Here is an 18,563-nt window from a genome sequence, read left to right on the forward strand (position 1 = left end):
GCAGTCCCGACCTCTCCCCCAGTCAAGATTTTGTCTCAGGAAGAACAATCCACAAGCAATCCACCAGCATCTTTCTTCACTTCCGTCCTTAAAGTTAAAAATAACTAAATAAATAAAATCTTAAAAAGTGTCGTTCACAACCCTGCCAAATTTGAATGATTTAAAAAAAGTACGCATTTTCGGCTTCAAAATCATGAACAATTAAGCCACTGTCCCCACTCTCAAAAGATGCGGGTGTGTCTACTGAACCACACCCAAAAATGTATGCCACTCCAAGCCACAACTGTCATACGCCTCTTCATCCCAACATGTTTGAGCCGCTTAAAGCCTCCATGTCTCAAATAAGTCCCGCCCACTTGTCAGAGGGGCACTCGTCACCAGCTAGCTGGCAAGCTAACAGGCTTCCGGGTCTCTTCTTGTCCGCTGGATTGCGGCGGCCTCGTCCGTGGCATCACTGCCTCACAGGAGAATCTCAATAATGACAGCGAGCTGTTCTTTAAATGGCATTTTTGTTGGATAGGCATAGCAAGCTAGCTAACTGCACAATATAGCAGTGGAAAAGCCAAGTTATAATCATTAAATAACTCACAATTGCGTTCGATTACTCCTCATGCGAATGAGGGCATCTAAGTCTTTCAAAAGTGAGGAGTAGGGACAACTGAACTCTCGACCAAGAGCGCCACTGTTAATAATAAAGAAGTTAAAGTAACAACAGTTAGCATGCAGCTGATGAGGAAGACATGCTTGGAAGCAAACGACATCAAGAAAATAAAGTTCACAGTGAGGCAATTCAGAATTTGTTCGACACATTCAAGAGAAATGGCCTCTCAAGCCACACTAAACCTTAGACTCTCAACCACAGTCACGAATGACGTGACTTGAAACATCAGCAACACTTGAGAGTGCTCAGTATAGCCAGGATTAACACTTTGTGTTTTTGTTCCCCCCCTTCCCTTTGGAATTGTGCATTTTGTGGAACCTTTATTTGCATAACAAGGACCACAACCACAATAACTGGAACATGAGATCCATCCATTTTCTAGAGCGCTTATTCTCAGGAGGCTTGCAGGGGCCCTGGAGCCGACCCGAGATAACTTTGAGCGAGGGGCGGGGCACACCCTGAAGTGGTCACCAGCCAATTGTAGAGCACAGAAAAGACAAAGCATTTCACACTCACATTCACATCTTCGGGATAATTTGGAGTCTCCACTTAAGATAAGAAAACTTGTTTTGCGATGTGTGAGGAAGACGGAGTACCTGGTGACAAACTGGTTAAAGGTTTGGCTATGGGTGGGAAAAAAAACAATCCATTACTGGCTCAATATGCTTTAAAACCCTTCAATGTTCCACTGCATAGTCAAAATCCAAATGAAACATAATGTTATAAAAACAGAGTGATTAATGATTTGACTTTTCGAGTAAGACATTTATACGGGATAAGATCGCGAACGGTGGGGATTAGCACTGATGCTTACACAACTCAAAAGACATCCATGCTAGTCCACCAGGACTGTCTGTATATGCGTAAAACTAAAACAAAAATAAAAGTACGTACAAGTAAAACTGAATTTGACAATCACTATTTTGATTTAACTTCACATGCTTCCAATCGGGATTTTTTTATAACGTGGTCTGTTTAATCTCTGGAGTTGACGATGAAGCGGCAAAGAGGTGGGAAAACACAACTTTGCTGCCAAGCCAAACACAACCTCAAAAGAAGAATAAAATTGAAGCCTTGCTTTAATGGCAGCATGACATAGCATCCTTTAAAGGTTAGAATATTTTCCTGACCATAGCACCTCACATACACACACACACGCATACATGCACACACGCTGAGAGTGTGGTCTTAAACTCTGGCTCAGGAACAGAAACTAGCAATAAAAGCGTCTGTTCGATAACCACCCCCAGACAGATAACCCAACAAGGACTGTTTGAACTGGCTCACGTCCGGCGTCGCACAACCAATCCGCCGTTATTTAAGATTCTTTTCATTCAGCGTTTTCTAACTTTGCCCCAGATGTTTGGCAAGACGCACAGCCAATGTGTGCTCGCTTCTTACGAGAAGGATCTATAGTTTCTCCTCTGAACTACTGCAAAAGTCATCTAGGACTGCTCTTTTGTCCCCTCTTTCTGCCCCACCCACCCCCTAACTTCATCATCCATCCCTGCCAACAACACTTCTCTGTGTCTGTCTCATTCAAGCATTTTTCACAATAGAGCTTTTAACGCCACAAGCAGGCCAGGGTGTAGCATCGTGGAGGGATGGTGCGTACGCCTCAAGGTTCGCATTGTTCACTGCTTTCTTTAGCCTCTCCTGTATCTTCTTGCAGCCAAGTGTACCCCTCATATCGCACTGCTAGCATGAATGTAAGTGTGTGCGTGTGCGTGTGTGTGTGTTTAAGAGAGCATATAGCAGGATCTGGCATGCAAAGAGACGAACTTTGAGAACCCAGGAGTCAGGATTGTCTCCAAAAAGAGCTTGAGGTTAAACCCACTTGCGCACACAAATATATGCATGCATGAACACGTGAAGGCCTCACTCTGGAAAGAAAAAAACAAAAAACAAAAAAAAAAAAAACACAAGGTCCCTTTGTCTGAAATTGAGAATGTCAAGAAGTGAGATGAAGTGAACGTGAGCGAGAGAGAGAAAGCAAAGAAGTGGGTCGGTGTTTGTAAGTTTGATATTTGGAGCAAGGAGGACTTGCGCAGAGGTGACTCATCGACAATGAATCAGCAGTGCTTAAAAATAACAGCGAAATCGGGCCAATGTGTGGTGTTGACAGGATGAGACGAGGAAACTGCAGCACGTGTCGTCCCCGATCCATATATTATGATGCATATTATTAAGCGCAAGGTGCCAGAGTGTGCAATTAAACATGAGTCACAAACACTCAACAGCCCACCCTTCTTCACGCACCCGCACGCCCTTCCTCATTCACACCCACACCCTCTACCTCCTTTCTCGACATATCTCGGCTACCCTGTACTTAGACATCTCCTTCCCAACCCAGAGACGTGTTCATCTCTGTACTTATCCTCTGTTGGCATGAGCCACTAGGATGACTATGTTTGGCTCTAACGGCTTCATCTCCACTGCTACAGTTTGAATCTAGGGAGAGATCGAAAGGGAGCAACTGGTTGTGAGACTGTATAATGTGTGTGCATAGCAGAAACCTGAACATTGTTTGAAATATCGGAATTTTTGACTGTATTTCTCGGGCTGGATCTCATTCATCGGTTATAGCTACTGAAGTGACCCCCTGAGTGTCGTTTGTCACTGTCCTGCTAAATTTCCTTACCGATGACACAACTGCACAGCCCGTGATGACAAAATGCATAAAACAACCCCCCCCAAAAAACTCCATTGTCGTCTATGTGAAAGACATCATACTTTGAGGGGTCATCAGTTTGCGGGGCTGTCGACACATCTGCAGAAAAAAAAAACGACCGGTCTTCTTGCAGAAGTATGGCATGAGTCAGAGAGGAATCGAGATCCATTTTTAAAAAAACTACGACCCAGCATTTCGAAGTCGGCCTTGTGTCATAAACACTACAGCGAACCGCTCACTAATAAATGGCCGTGGTGAGGCAGGGTCGTTAAACAAGCACATCCTGCTGAGACCCTGACGTCAAAGACAGGTTCACGACATCGCTGATGAGGAGTGCGTCGGCCTAACTCACACTCGCACGTTAGCAGCACTCGCAGCACATTGTTTTCAGACGGCCGGTCGTAGGCCCCTCGCCAGACACATGCTTGTGCTACATTGTCATCGCAACGTCAGTGTCGAGAAACCTTCTGTTTTGGCTTCTGTTTCCTCACGCTCCACGCAAACAAATACACACTAATAAGCAGATTTCACAAAGACATGACCTCAGCACATGCCTTGAGTCATTTTATGTGTCTGGGGCCTGGTACATGCAAGGATTTTCGAAATCTTAATTTTTTTTTTCTTTTTGAACTGTCGTGTTGTATGTGTGGCCTGTTCTGATTATGTCAACGCGGAACAACACAGACCTGAAGATTCTGCCTCACCATCAATCTCGAATCTAAGTCATCCCAGGCAGAAATCTCGCGTAGTGATCACGTGATCTCACAAAAACAAAGAAGAGACACTTGCGAATATACGCTGGTGTTTTCCCGAGTGTTTCTGAAGAGGATCATAGGAAGGCGGCGTTCTTCGATGAATGGCGATGTGGGCAAGAAAATACAAAGCGCTCCTTGTCATCTGGGGGAGCCCACTTTTATACTGATAACAAACATCGGGTAGAACGTATTTTATTTGATTTCCAGCTACTTCCTTGTTTGTCAGCGTGTTTGATGGGCTCCATTCCATTCATGTCACAGTCCACATTGTCATGATTTCCTGACATACTGTCTGTGAAGGGTGTAAATATTGAACACGTTTAAAATTGAAGCTATTTTCGACCCTGTTATCAGGACAAATCCACTCTTATCACACCTCAGACGTAGGGACAATCTTATATGACAAACTAATATGACATAAGAGTGTTGGGCCCTTGGCAAAATCGGAACAAAAACAATCCAATTATCTGAACGTGTGTACCCGGCCTTGGTTTGTGTGGTCGTGTTATAGTTGAAGCAACCTCGCTAAGAAAAGAAAGTGAAGTGTGAAGCATGGTCAAAGATTCCAACTAAATAACGCTCTGCGTCCCATATGGAGTCAGCGGGTTCCATAGATTTTATAGGCGTATAAAACCCCAACAGGGGGAGGAAGAAAGCACATGACTTAAGCTAGCACTTTATTGGACCTGAAAATAGGGACACACACGGCAGACAGAACAGGTAGAGAAGCAAAACCACAGACAGACACAGCAGACGTTCACACAGCCACTCACACACTCGCCATTCACCTACTTAGACGCTTCCTGACTGAGCTGCGGGTCAGTCGGTTGCCACAAAGTAGCTATTAGCCAAGGGCAGGTTTGGATGTGCGCGTCATCCGTTACTGGATTCCACGGGGTGAAAAAAAAAAAAAAAAAGGTCTCTAACACGAGCTCATATGTCAACTTATTCAAAAAGCCTTCCCGTTCTCCATGTGCTCTTTTTAGTCATTGTTACAAAATGGCAGGAAATGCATATTTAGACAATGTGAGGCGCATTGTTCAGAGCGTAATCATTCGGGGACTTAGCTCCATGGCTGTGGGTGTACAGCGCAAACTTCTAAGTGAGTAAATGACACAGTAGAAGTATTTGGTTAACATTTGCCTGACTTCAAACTGGAGCCAGAGCAAGACAAATAGACATCGATGGTGGCGTAACCTTTGGCTCTGATACAGTGGACGTCGCTGAGCTGCAGACGAAAGGAGTGAGAGACAGACTCCTTGGCTGACACGTTGGACTGAAAATATGAGGGAGGGAAGTGGGTGGTGTTGGTTGATAACGATATGACTCAAAAGAAAGGATTTCCAGGTGTTTGGGACGTTCGCATCACAAAAAAGAGGTGGATTGGTGCGATGGAGCGAGCAGGAGCAACGCAGAACGGGACAACGAATCATTTCAGGGATGCAGCCATCAGTGGCGCGCTGCTGTATCATAACAGAGTTGGGTTCTTATGTTAAAATAATTAAAACAACAACAACAAAATAAATAAATTATGTTGGGTTAAAAAAAAAAAAAAAACATCATGCGAAGAGTACCTTGAAAAACAATTGCATATCAAGTGGCAATGGCAATTTTTTTTACTGTATTTTTGAATCAGAGATGCAAGTCAACTGATGATTTTGAATCCACTCTCATTTTTTTTGTCAAGCTCATTAGGTTTTGCTAATAATCATAATAATCATATAATATCAACAATATAATATGTATTCTAGTCATAGAGTTAGTAATATTTCTGAAAGGGTTAGGCAGATTTTTTTTTTCCTGTAACGTCATGGCTATAAATTACAACGCATGGTAAAATCGATATTGCGCAAGCTTTTATGGGTCAAACTTCAAAACAAAAAAATGAAAATAGCTTAAAGAACTGACAGATGTTTTAAAATTTGCTGTTGAGCACTTTATAGTTAACTTAACACCTTTGTTTTTGGACCTTGACAGAAAGCCAACAGGCAAGCAACAATCAATTCCGAGATAATTTTTAACTGAATAAATCATCAAACCACAGATATAATATTCCAATCCTTTGAGTGTTCCGTCATCATAATGTGCATGAGCATCATCTTCCCATATTGTAAAAAAAAAAAAAAAAAGAAAATGTTTGTATTTTTTTGTACAATTTAAAATGTGGCAGTCCTACTTCGACTTCTTGTCATTGTTCGGAAAGTGTTCAGAAAGTTATGACACTGCAAAATAAGCTGAGCAGACTGTAACACAATTTGATCTAACCCCAAACCACCTCTTTTAGTCCGATCAAATTTTGGCTCGTTGGTCCAGACGGCTGTCTCAGACACTTTTCACACCGGCTATTTTAGTTCGGACCAAACAAGGTAAGCGGGAAAGAGATCTAAAAGTCCAGCAGTGGAAAACACGGGTATTCATGTTCTGTGGTTCAATAGTCAACACAAGTTGTTGAGTGTTTGATCGTGAATGCATCTTTCCGATAGAGCAGTTTCTTTTCTTTTTGATTGTTTTAGCCCATTTGACATAAGAAGGAAGGTCCCTAGCAGGGCTCAAACGGAGCCTTTGTTGTTGTTGTTGTTGGTTTTTTTTCTTCCCCTAGCTAAAATATGCGGTGCATTAAAAATAACAAGTAAAACAGCACACATAGGCATTCAATGTATTTTTTTTTGAAAGGCTGGAGGAAGGGAAAAAAAGCTTTGGAGGCCGCTGGAAGAGAACGTGACATCAGACAGTGTGGCTTTCAATTGATTAAATCTAATATTTCATTAGGATTCCTTATTGATTTGACTGATAGCATAATGTCCCGTGAACCGCGAACAATTAAATGAGACTTACAAAACGGAGGCAAATTTCACAGTAGCGGCCACACTCGTCCACCGTCGTCACGGTAACGACAACGCTCATTTTCCCCATAATGAAGAGAGGCAGAGGACAGAAGACAAGGAGGAAAATGTGTTTGATTTCAAGTGCGCCGATTTGGCCGCGGCCTTGCTTGTGTTCAAAAATCAAGAACGTAACCTACTTGGCCGACAATGTGGACATTTTTGTGGGCCAATTTGTTAAAGGTCAGGACAATGTGACTCATCCGATCTGGTGATATGTAATGGAAACGCAATTTTCACCAGCCTCTCTCCGTTTGTTTGTCCGTGTGCGTGAGAGTGGGCTATTTACTCACATGTGATACTCCTGCTGGGTGTCGGTAGCTCCGTGTGCGAGAGGCTGCTTTTGCATTTGCCTCCGTCGTTACCTTGTGTCCTCTCCGGGATGACATCTGACCTCAATATGAGGGGCTCAGTGTAGATATTGGCCACATCTGGAAAAACAATCACACAAGCACTTTAGATAACTTTTTTTTTTTTTTAATCCAAGAGCACATGATTTAACTTTATTTTGAAATCGATTCCCACTATACAACGTGCTGTATGAATAGCTGCTTTTCTTGGCCATTATTTGTATGATGACCAAGCCATACTCTCTTGTCTGTGAAAACATGTCAACTCTTGTTGTTATTCACATCCACACGCACTTCATTAATTTCAAAAGCAGTTCTGCTGACTTCAACAAAGCAGAAGATTTGTCTGTGTCTGTGTTGGTGTGTTTTCTGTGCTCAACTTGCATCTGGAAGTCGTTAAGCGTCAACCCCCCGGGACTGTTCAGGGGTCTATGCGCACACTTTCGTAACCTGAAATCTTGCGGCTCCATAAGTATGCGCGTGAGAGGATATATGTTCAAAGGAGAACACATCCTATACATATAATCTAAAAAAAAAAATAAATAAAATAGATAAATACCCAGCATGTCTCGGTGTTTTATGTGTTCTCTGGCACCAAAGGCCGCTCTAATGAAACTGTTATTAGGTACACACTCACGCACGCACGCACGCACACACACACAAGCCAAACCACGTCCTGAGCATGGACTCAACACTTCCCGGCGATGTTTATTTATTTTAGCAGCTCTTGCTCACTTCTCTATCTGTTTTCCCGTCCCCGTCTTCTCACCTCCAAATTCACATTCCCTCCGCACGCCCTTGAAATACATTTCCTCTCGTAGCTGGCATAGCCTTATAAATAAGTTGACACTTGGTGTCTCAGTTTGAGCTGCAAAAGAAAAGTACACTGTACAGAGAGATGTCAAATGACAGGGGGTCGGGGGGGGGGCGTCCTTTCACAGAGAAACACACCCATGATCCCTCAAAACTCCACTTCGTTTACACAACATGGTGCAAGTGACACACTTCCAATTTTTTTGCTTCCCAAGTGGCACAATTCAGATGTGGGTCATGGCAGCGTAGAGAGAGCAAGAAAAAAACAAAACAAAACGAAACACACGGATATCCTCAGATCAGGACTAGGCCTCTACCAAATGTGGGTAAAAATCGGATATGTATTGCATACCTGTCAATGTGACTGCAGCATAAACGGGCGGCTCGGATATACTGCACACTGTATCTCTAGCCAAGCAAGCCTGCGCTCATCGAAAAACGCCAACACGAGTAATTGCAGTTGGCAGCCAGCTGAGTGACGCAAAGGTCACCCTCATTTATAAGAATGGGAGAAAGAGTAAAAAAAAGTATGCGTGGTTTCAATCTTATTCTCGTTGACTTCTGTGTGTGGAATGCCATTATATAGATGTACAAGATGTGAAAAACTGAATTGAAAGCGATTTCATATCATCCACAGAGTAGGAGCAGAAGTGCTGTCCCCATGAAAATGGCCGTAAGTCATTAAATAAAGTGATGAAACCACCATTTTAACTATGGTGCTTTGTTTCTTGGACTTGCTATTATGTCACTACCCAGCCAATTGAATGCCCTGCCGTCATTTGGAGAAGAACAAGTGGGGTGGCATGCCTCAGTCGTAGAATGCTTGTCTCAGGGCTCAGTGGTTGTGGGTTCACTCCCCGGTCATATCAAAGTGTTCTAGAGCAAGAAACTGGACTCCCAGTTGCTTCTGATACTGCGTCATCAGTATGTGAATGAGGAAACAGTGTCCAGGGCTTTGAGTACTGACGGTAGAAAAACGCCATCCAAATGAAAGCCCATTTCGAAAAGGGGGATGCTTTTGTCAAATCCCACCAAAATGCGACCAGCCAAGCACTTTTGTGACAATGCTGTTTTGAAGTTTGAAGTTGAACAATAACTGTATTTGTCTTTGTGAATGCTATTGATCGCTCATTGCTTTTTTTTTTTTTTTGAAAAACAGTTGTTCTAGAATGGAGAGAAAAGTTGCTGAACAACACAATTAAGTCCTTAAGTTGGATTGCTACCAAAAATGTGTTCTTGTTCCTCAGCTGTAGCAGCAGTTAAGCTTGTCCAAATCAGTGTTGAAGTCATTACAAGTTGGGACTAATTCACATTGTAACCCCCCCACACTCCTCCTCCCCCCACCCCAACTCGCAGGCTACACTGATTGAGGGTGGGGATACGGCCCATGGGCTGCTACTTGCCCATGTCCGACCTACTGTAGCTCGTGTCAATATTAGCTGAAGCAGTCCAGTGTGATAAAAGTGAAAAACTACTGTAGCTTTGCTCCATTTGCAAAGTATTATGCACTCTCCACTTATTAGGCCCACAGTTTGCGTATGAGCAGTGCTACACCTAAGGTCCATAATTAACGTATTGTAAAAAGGACTCTGTTCCCATTTTTGAGAACTCTCCTGCCTCGCCTCCTCGCTTTCCTGGACTCGGGTCCTCAACCCTGCCAAACTGTAACGTTCGGTCTCAGAGTGAGCAAGTGCACTTAATGATTCGACCAGTGAGCATATAACACCTGTTATCTGAATATTAGGATAACATCTGCACATTATATTATGCGTGCCAATCATGTGGTCAGCTGATTCAATTCCGAGCATGTGCGGCCGACTGACTCATTTGGACTCTTGCTGCCAATGGAGGATTATGGGTTAAAAGTATGCAGGTCTTGTTTTGGAGTTCCTGAGAACTAAATCCATTCCCACCAGAGCCCTTAGTGCCATCCAAGCAGGCCCTCAACCAATTGTTTGCTGGCATCAGCATCAAACCACCAAACCGCCTGACCTCAGCGCCATTAGTGAGATCTGAGAATGATGAGCCTCTAATTCGAATCAGACCAGAGCAATCATGAAGGTCAGAAGAGACCCGGGCAATGTGCTTACATGTGTTTTGAGGGAATATGCGCGTTTGTTTATTCACATATTGTACATGTGTTTATGCGTGTTTGCAGTGTTCAATGTGTGTGTTCACAATGCACTTGCGTGTTCGTGTGTGTGTGTGTGTGTGTGTGTGTATCCCTGAGGGGCAATGCGGAAGACATTCGCTCTGACAGTAAACACAGCTATTAAAGCAAACACGCACACACACACACACACACACACACACACACACACAAATACATAAACACACAGAGCTACTATATGGGCTGATGCAAATGATGTGATATCTTCTAAAGCACAGGTTTCAAAGTCAAGGCCCGAGGGCCAGATCTGGCCCGCCACATCATTTTATGTGGCCCGCGAAAGCAAATCAAGCATGTCAACTTCCATCATGCTTGCTAAAGTCGGAACCAAAATTTCAAATTGTCATATGCAATCCATAATAACATGGAGATATTGCAAGCATTTTCTCGTTTCCAAACCCCTTTTAAAATAACGTAAACAATGTTTAAACAAGTCATTATTCTTGACTTCTGATTTCAAAAATCGCTATCCATCAATTTGTTGCGTGCTGTGTATGTAACATGTGGAGGTGATTAAACATTTACATGGTTTCACAAAATTCACAGTCATAACGGCCCTCCAAGGGGAAACCGTAACTACAATGTGGCCCGCGACAAAAATGCGTTTGACGCCCTTGTTCTAAAGCATCAATCAGCAGGATAGCATAGCTTCCAGATTCTTTTACTGGGAACTCTACTGCCTTTCTGTCCCAGTCAACCTGTTTTCTACCACTTGACCAATTTGTATGTAGAAACACAGAACTCCAATCTGTTTGGATGTGGAATATACTGTCAATGATAAGAATTCTAATAATAACAACCACAACAGAAGACATTAAAAATAATCGCCCAAAATATGATGGCATGCTAATGTATATACTGTACAGGACTGTTATTAAATAAGCCCTTGAACGAAATCCTAATCTTGTATCATGTTACTTTGGATGTCAATCAGGTCAAATGATGACACTTCACTGACCCTAATTAAAAGTCATGCAACAATAACAGGGGAGATAATTTCGAGATGTAGAGAGACTGTGTTTCCTCAACTGAAAACCTCCACTCTTATTCGCCGCAGTGTCACAATTAATCTCAACTCCGAGCACAACCGCGCAGCACCTGCAGAGCAGACGTGACATCTGTAATGGCGATGTTTTGGGTTGAGGGAGAACGTGTTGCTTGAGAATGCCGAAAGAACAATCGGCTGTTGTGCTTTCATGACATGCAGGGAAAACACAGACAAGTACTGTCCAAAACTATTTGAAATCAAGTGACGGACAGAGAAGCAGTAAAATGTTATTTTATACATGACTCAATATATTTTCACGATAACATTTTATGACTGTGTTACTGAGGCGGCTCTTGCCTAAATTCATCTGGGATTGGCTCCAGCTCATAGATAACCCGGTAGAGAAAATAGAATAATGGATACATACATTTTTTTATAAATATTATTCATTTTTTTTTATTTTTACCCCCCATAAGAAGTGTGTATAGGCGCCTGGGTGTTCTGCTTAATGATTGGCTAATGCAATATTATGATCGTATGAGGACTCTTTTGGGGAGAGCACTTACAACAGCTTGAAAAAAATGCCTCAAAGCAGACTTCTGTTTAGTAGCACAGAGCTAGTAGGGACTGTACTGTAGTATCTGCCTGGCCAGCGGTAACAACTGGAACTGATTGAAACCACACACGAACACTGAGGGTTTTGACCAGAACGGTCACAACACGAGGGAACACACAACTCTGGTTGGGACGGTTTTATCTGAATCCAACACCAAACAAAAACAAATCCACGCAGGAAGCACTCACACACTGAAAAGAAAAAGAATAGTGGAACTAATTGTTTTACTGCAGTCTGGCTGACGCGCGCGCGCATAAACACACACACACACACACACACACACACACACACACACACACACACACACACACACACACACACACACTAATAAGTGGAATGTGTCCAAAAGGAGGAACATTTTTTTTTCTTCAAGGAATGACGGTGATAGCAGCTCATTAAGAACTAAAACTGTCTGGTCTCAAACATTGATTGGGTTACAGTGTCTAGGAGATTTGTCTTGTTTCCTGCACCTGAATAACTGTTACACTTGATTGAACTCATTACATTTTGTTCGGTGTTTTTGCTCATTTTGAAAAGTGCTGCTGAAGACATGACATCAAGATTAAAAAAGAAAAAAGAAACAGCTCATTAGGTCCCCGTTGACATAAAATGGCATTACATGTGATACAAGCATACGTTAGAATAGATGACTTAATGAACAACACAGAGCCACAATAGATTCCAGAACATGCAGCACCATAACCTATACTATATTCTTTCGTAACATTAAGTAATTGCTGAATGTGTGAAGCAGCATCCTTAAAATGAGTAGAAGTGCTATAAACTGGCAGACATCAACATTATTTCAACAAGTAAAAGTTCCACTCAGGCTCTCTGGAGATGTTGTGACATAGTTCACTATAAAAGCCGAAAAATAATTTTCCCTGGAGAATAAAAATCTAATAAAATTGGAACTGTCATTCACGGGTAAAATTACCGTATTTTCCGCATGATAAAGGCGCTTCAGCGTATCAGGCGCACCTTCAATGAATGGCCTATTTTAAAACTGTTTTCATATATGGGGCACACCTCATTATAAGGCGCATAGAATAGAAGCTACAATAGTGGCTGCGGTTGCGTTATGCATCCACTAGATGGAGCCACGCTAAAGTGAATACAATACAATACAATACAGCTTTATTTATATCGAGCTTTCACAACCACTGCAGCTGTAACAAAGCGCTTTACGGAACATTTAAAATACGACGTCCAAGACATCAGAATGTTGATCCACGTTTAAGGCGCATCGGATTATAAAGCGCAGTATCGGCTTTTGAGAAAATTGAATGCTTTTAGGTGCGCCAACTAGTGCGGAAAATACGGTAGCCTGCAAATAGCGATGAGAGTTGTTATTAAATGGCAAGCACAGCACATTCTTGAGTCGATATGGTGTGTTCCTGAAAACGATAGGACACCTGATGGCAAAGCACGGATCAATTCAGTATCACGCACACTGCCCTTCAGGTACTGTGCACGCAAATGCGCTGGAGTGTTTCACATCAAAACATGATGGAAACAGCGGTACAAAAGAACTTCAGGCAGAACTCTTGAATATTTTGGGAAGAATTCACAGCTTGGGGAGCTCAAGGACACTGGCAACAATTTGAAATGAAACAGGAAACAATCCGGTAAAAGATGGCTTCAGATGATTTGAAGATGAATTCAAAACCAAATGGTTTGCCGCGAAAGTTTGCTTCTTGCCTTTCACGTGATGTTGACACAGTCTGTCATCGGTAAATGTGTGTTGGTGTGCTTGTGAGCGAGAGCAACACTTTCTCAGACGTTTGCGAGGTGCGGGAGGAAATCTCCCCCCTCCGTTTCTGTACTTCAAATACGCTGTAAAAAATGCCCCAAATTGCACCTTGGTTATTTCAATCTCAGTGGGAAACTAAATTCGACATTGGCCTCAATGAACCTCTGTGACTCAAATGAGACAAGCAGGGCTCATTGTTGCATCCCTAACACAGCACAGGAGAGACCATACTGCAGTTTGGCGATGGAACAAACACGAGACGATCAAACTAAATATCAAAATATTCAGACTGCAACTTGTTTTTTGGAAAAAAAAAAAAAAAAAAAAAAAACGTAAATTAAAACTTTCAGGGACAGCAGTCACTACAGTGGACAGCTCATCGTGTTATCAGGTTGCCATTATTGGTGCGTGAAAGGGTCAATATATAAAAGAAGAATTATAACCATTGAAAGATGAACTAAATCTTGACGACTCCGCCTCAGACTCATGCAGGACGACGTGATTTAAGTCCTGCAAACCCAAAAGCTGTTTCCAAATTGGTCCTTGTTTACAGAGCGCTGGGTCGACCCTGAAAGCGGCCGCAGTTGAAATGCCACTCAAGTTATTTATTGTCACAATTACGTTGTCGTGCTGCGAGAGAGAATACAGTAGAGGCTAACAATGCGGTTCAACGTGTTGAATTTGTCACCAGATAACTATGTAACCTCACTAAATCAATCCCGCACACATTCGAAAGCCACTTATTAGTTTTTAGAAGATATTGAAATAATGAACTCAGTCAAGCGCAAATTAAGTTTGGCCTGGTTTTCATCACTGTCTGTTGGTTTGCTTTTAAAATTTACATGCTTAGTGAGAGCGGAGTGGTGCGTGGGCCAAGGAGTAACCCGATACAGTTTGGCGTAGATCTGGATAAACGGAAAGATCAATTCATTTATTTTCATTGTCGGCTGTTACAGGCGGCAGGCGTTGCAGCCAACGAAGCCAGTCATCCGGCACATGAACTTAAAATGTTTAAAAATGTAAAAACAGAATGTCAATTACATCGAGTCCTATGGACAGTTTGGTGTTTTTTTTCCAGCGAGAATCTAAAGAGATCTCATATGAGACCTTTTTCAAAACACTGCTGTAAAGTACTGTACCTAAACAGCGTTATCGTTCTAAAGGCAGTTGTGTTGAGGCAGCTCTTGCGTTGGATCTCATTGTACAAAGTGAGTGTATTCATAAAAAGAAATCAACAGTGACTACAATCAACAAATGTAACCAAAAACGGATTTCCATCCATTGTTTTTTCAAAATGTTTCTACCTCAATAGACTGGAATTGGATTCGACACCACCCCGGCGGTCAGTCAGGTACAAAATGCTCGCAAACTGTGAAAATTGAGTGCGTTCGGCGACAGTACGTGAACCACTTGTCTGTAAACAACAAGAGGAAGCAATAAAATTCCGTGGTACTGACTCCGAAAATAATGACGCAGTTGGACTTCCCTTGTATTGAAAATATCACGGTCATCGGCTATATATACATAAATCAAGTCATTAGTAAAGGAATAAAGTATAAATGATAAAGTAGCAAGAGAGAAGTGGGTCAAAAACACTGAAGAGGAGCCCAAAAAAAAAAAAAAAAAAAGAGATGCCAGTGGTAAAATTGAATGAGGGGTTAGCATATGGCGCTGAGGGTTTCCTACGTAAACAGATAGCCTCATTGCATCTTCATGTCTGCGAGAGAGCAACATTCCCAACAGCGAGGAGCGCACATCTGTCAAAACACGGCACCATTTCGTGGCCTTGGAGCTGCTGAGGGGAGCTTGACTTACTTTGAGCAGGAAAGGCTGAAAACACAATCAGGGGGATGACTAAATCGTTATATAGACATCTCTCTGCACTCTGTTACGCATGCTTGGTCGCTACACATTCATCATCAAATTGTGGACACTTTGGTATAAATCGTGTCATTTCCGTTCGCAAATTACGCGACACCAAAATGGCATGAAAACATAATCTCTGTTGATATATTTGTTGTCCGAGCGCTATGTTCGTTTTATAATCACTGCCTCAATATAAAGATTGAGGGTCGATTTAGATTTGTGCAGCTAAATCTGGCACTCCTGAAAAGATGTGAATTTGACAAAGCTGCTATTCGCCATTTGTCAGAATACGGTCTCTTCAAGTTACGAAACGCCTCAACAAGAAAAGATTGCCTCTTGTTATGAAAGAAATTTCAATCGACGAAAGGTAAAAATACAGTCTGGGCTGCGACTCGCAGCTCCGATTTTCTTGAACGCAACATACTTATAGCTGCTCTGCCATTGGCTATTACCTAGCATCGTTCTGGCATCCCATTGGCTAATAGGGACCTCTACCATTTGTGTCTATGTTCGTAGATAGATAGACAGACAGACAGACAGACAGACAGACAGACAGACAGACAGACAGACAGACAGACAGACAGACAGACAGAGATAGATAGATAGATAGATAGATAGATAGATAGATAGATAGATAGATAGATAGATAGATAGATAGATAGATAGATTTGTGTCTATGCAACGTCCTCGTCATTCGCCCCTCGGTCCATGAGGTGTTCCGATAGTTTTACGTAAATGTGAATCACCCAGAAAAAGTGTTCACCAGTCGGGCGAACGCTCACTATGCTGATGTTTGCCTGGGACATTTTCTAAACGCCGACAAAAACAAACAAAAAACAAAAAAAACCTCTTCTGAGAGAGAACATGAACTAAAGAGGGCAAAAAACGAGGAGGACGCAGTTAAAAATTAAATGACCATAATTTTTATTCTTTACTCTATTCTTTTTTTTTTTTTTTTAACATTATGCACAACTCTCATTTATTGTGCAATAATCTAATTTGTAACATGTATTTGTAACATATTTTAATGCATTTTTATGCTTGAGAAAACATTTATGTCAGAATTTTTTTTTTGGAGGGGCCGGGGGGCTTGTAACGGATTAGGGCATTTACATGGAAAACACATCTCTACTTATAACATTTTCGAGTTGAAAATTTTTCTTCCAGAACCAATTAATTTCGTAAGTAGAGGTACCACCGTACGAATAATTTTGTGTACAAGAAGGCTTTTTCTCAGCATCTGAAAAATCGGACTGGAACACCGTCAAATAACACAAAGGAGTGTTTTTTTTTCTTGCTCAAGGTCTGAAAGTCTTTCTCGGCTCCTCAAAAAAGCAATATATGCAGTTATTATTCTGTTTGCATTTGCTTGTTTGTAAAAAAAAAAAACAGCGCTACTCAGACAACAATTGTTGGTCTTGTTATATTTGCATTTTGAAAGCATCTTTGAGCATGACATCAGCACGAGGGGGTGAACAAGTCTTGCGCCACTTTGTCGGAAATCAAAGAGACGCACTGTCGTGTCATGGGCTGGTCATGCAAACTGCAAGAGAAAACAGTTTTAATGAGTGTGTGCTGGCTTGGCAAATATCTGGTGTTCTGTCAGATGTTTTTTTGCACTGTAGTTGTGCATGTTGCGTTGTCCCCAAAAAGTCCTGAGTTCTCTAGATGAGGGGGGGGGGGCTTGGGGGAGAAGTGGAGCACTGAAAGCAAGGCCTTGTTGCTCTCTGTGGTAGCCTGACCAATCGTCTCCTCCCCGCCCTGGCTCACCTACATACCCGCAACACACACGCATACACACAAGCAGGCGGGCAGGCTGGCAGCCCAGCTTCAATGGAAGAAGCCCAGTCGTATTTTGCGATGGATTCCTGAGTTTGCACAGGTAAAGTCAGTCAAAGAACATGTTGAGGCACCACCCTGCTATTTTTTTTTTTTAATAACTTAAAAGGCTTTCCTGAGGTATTTTCATTCGAAATGAGAATCTTCCTAATCCCACAAAATGAATGTCGGATGAACCAGACAGTAGCCAGCACAACAAACGTCAAATGTTGGAACAAAAACAAAAACCTTTCATTGAAGAGTTCTGTTGCATGGTGCCATGGCAACATAACATGTCAATCTTTGCACACGCTTCCCTCACAGTTCCTACGGTCATTCTCAGAACAGTTGGGTCAAGAAGGGATTGAGGCAGCTTTTTTTTAAAAGTTGGGTCAAATGAATAAAGCAAAACAACCCAATTTGGGTTATTTTCAACCCGACACGAGTGTTGGACCTGCGGATGCGTAGCTACGTGATGCATTTCCAACGAGCTGAATTCATCTTGACCCCCTCTCACGTCACTCAAGGAAGCACAGACACATGAGCAAGCAACTGTTGTGGCTCTTATCATCATCACAAGAGGAAGCAACTATTTCCCCCCCAAAAAGCAAAACCAAGCTCAGAGCCACAAAATCATTTAACGTGGGAGCAGCAAATGCTAAAAAAACCACCGTGGCACAAATCTCAATAGTGAATCAGAGATTCTACCATTCCAACCACAGATTTATTGGCTCAATAGTGACACTGTTCTGCACAACATCAGACAAATTCAGTTCTAGCCAGCCCATTTGAACTAAGCTCAGCCTTCATCCTGTCATATGTCATATTACATGCTAATTTGCTTTTTTTTTTTTTTTTTTTTTTTGACAATCTGTGACAATATCACAAATCACGGACAACTTTGGGCGAACAAACAGAAAAAAAAAAGAAATGAAGACGGCTCCCAGTTATGTTACGGTATGAGGGTCACATTTACAGGCGGTCACAGCAAATGACATTTTTTTTTGCTTTTCCCTCACTAGGATTGTGGGTGACCTGAAGCCGACCCAAGCTGACCTGGGGCGAGAAGAATCATCGGCATTTGAGAGCTGGGCACACACGTTCACATTCACACTTACCGACTTAACCCAACTTGCATTTTTTTTTTTTTGTAACGTGGCAGTAAGTTCCGAGACAAAACCCCCACACAAGCCTGGGATGAACACGCAAACTCCACACGA

General features: G+C 42.3%; 1 protein-coding gene across 1 annotated transcript in view; it reads right to left on the bottom strand.

Annotated features, from left to right (window-relative positions):
- Positions 1 to 18,563, bottom strand: part of mdfi (MyoD family inhibitor) — a 40,004-nt gene that overhangs the window by 12,675 nt on the left and 8,766 nt on the right. Inside the window, exon 3 of the mRNA XM_019880473.1 lies at positions 7,263 to 7,400. Within this exon, the coding sequence (XP_019736032.1) occupies positions 7,263 to 7,400 (138 nt within the window). The remainder of the gene's footprint in view (positions 1 to 7,262; positions 7,401 to 18,563) is intronic.

This window comes from Hippocampus comes, unplaced genomic scaffold (genome assembly GCF_001891065.2).
Source record: "Hippocampus comes isolate QL1 unplaced genomic scaffold, H_comes_QL1_v1.1 scaffold68, whole genome shotgun sequence".
Taxonomy (NCBI): Eukaryota; Metazoa; Chordata; class Actinopteri; order Syngnathiformes; family Syngnathidae; genus Hippocampus; species Hippocampus comes.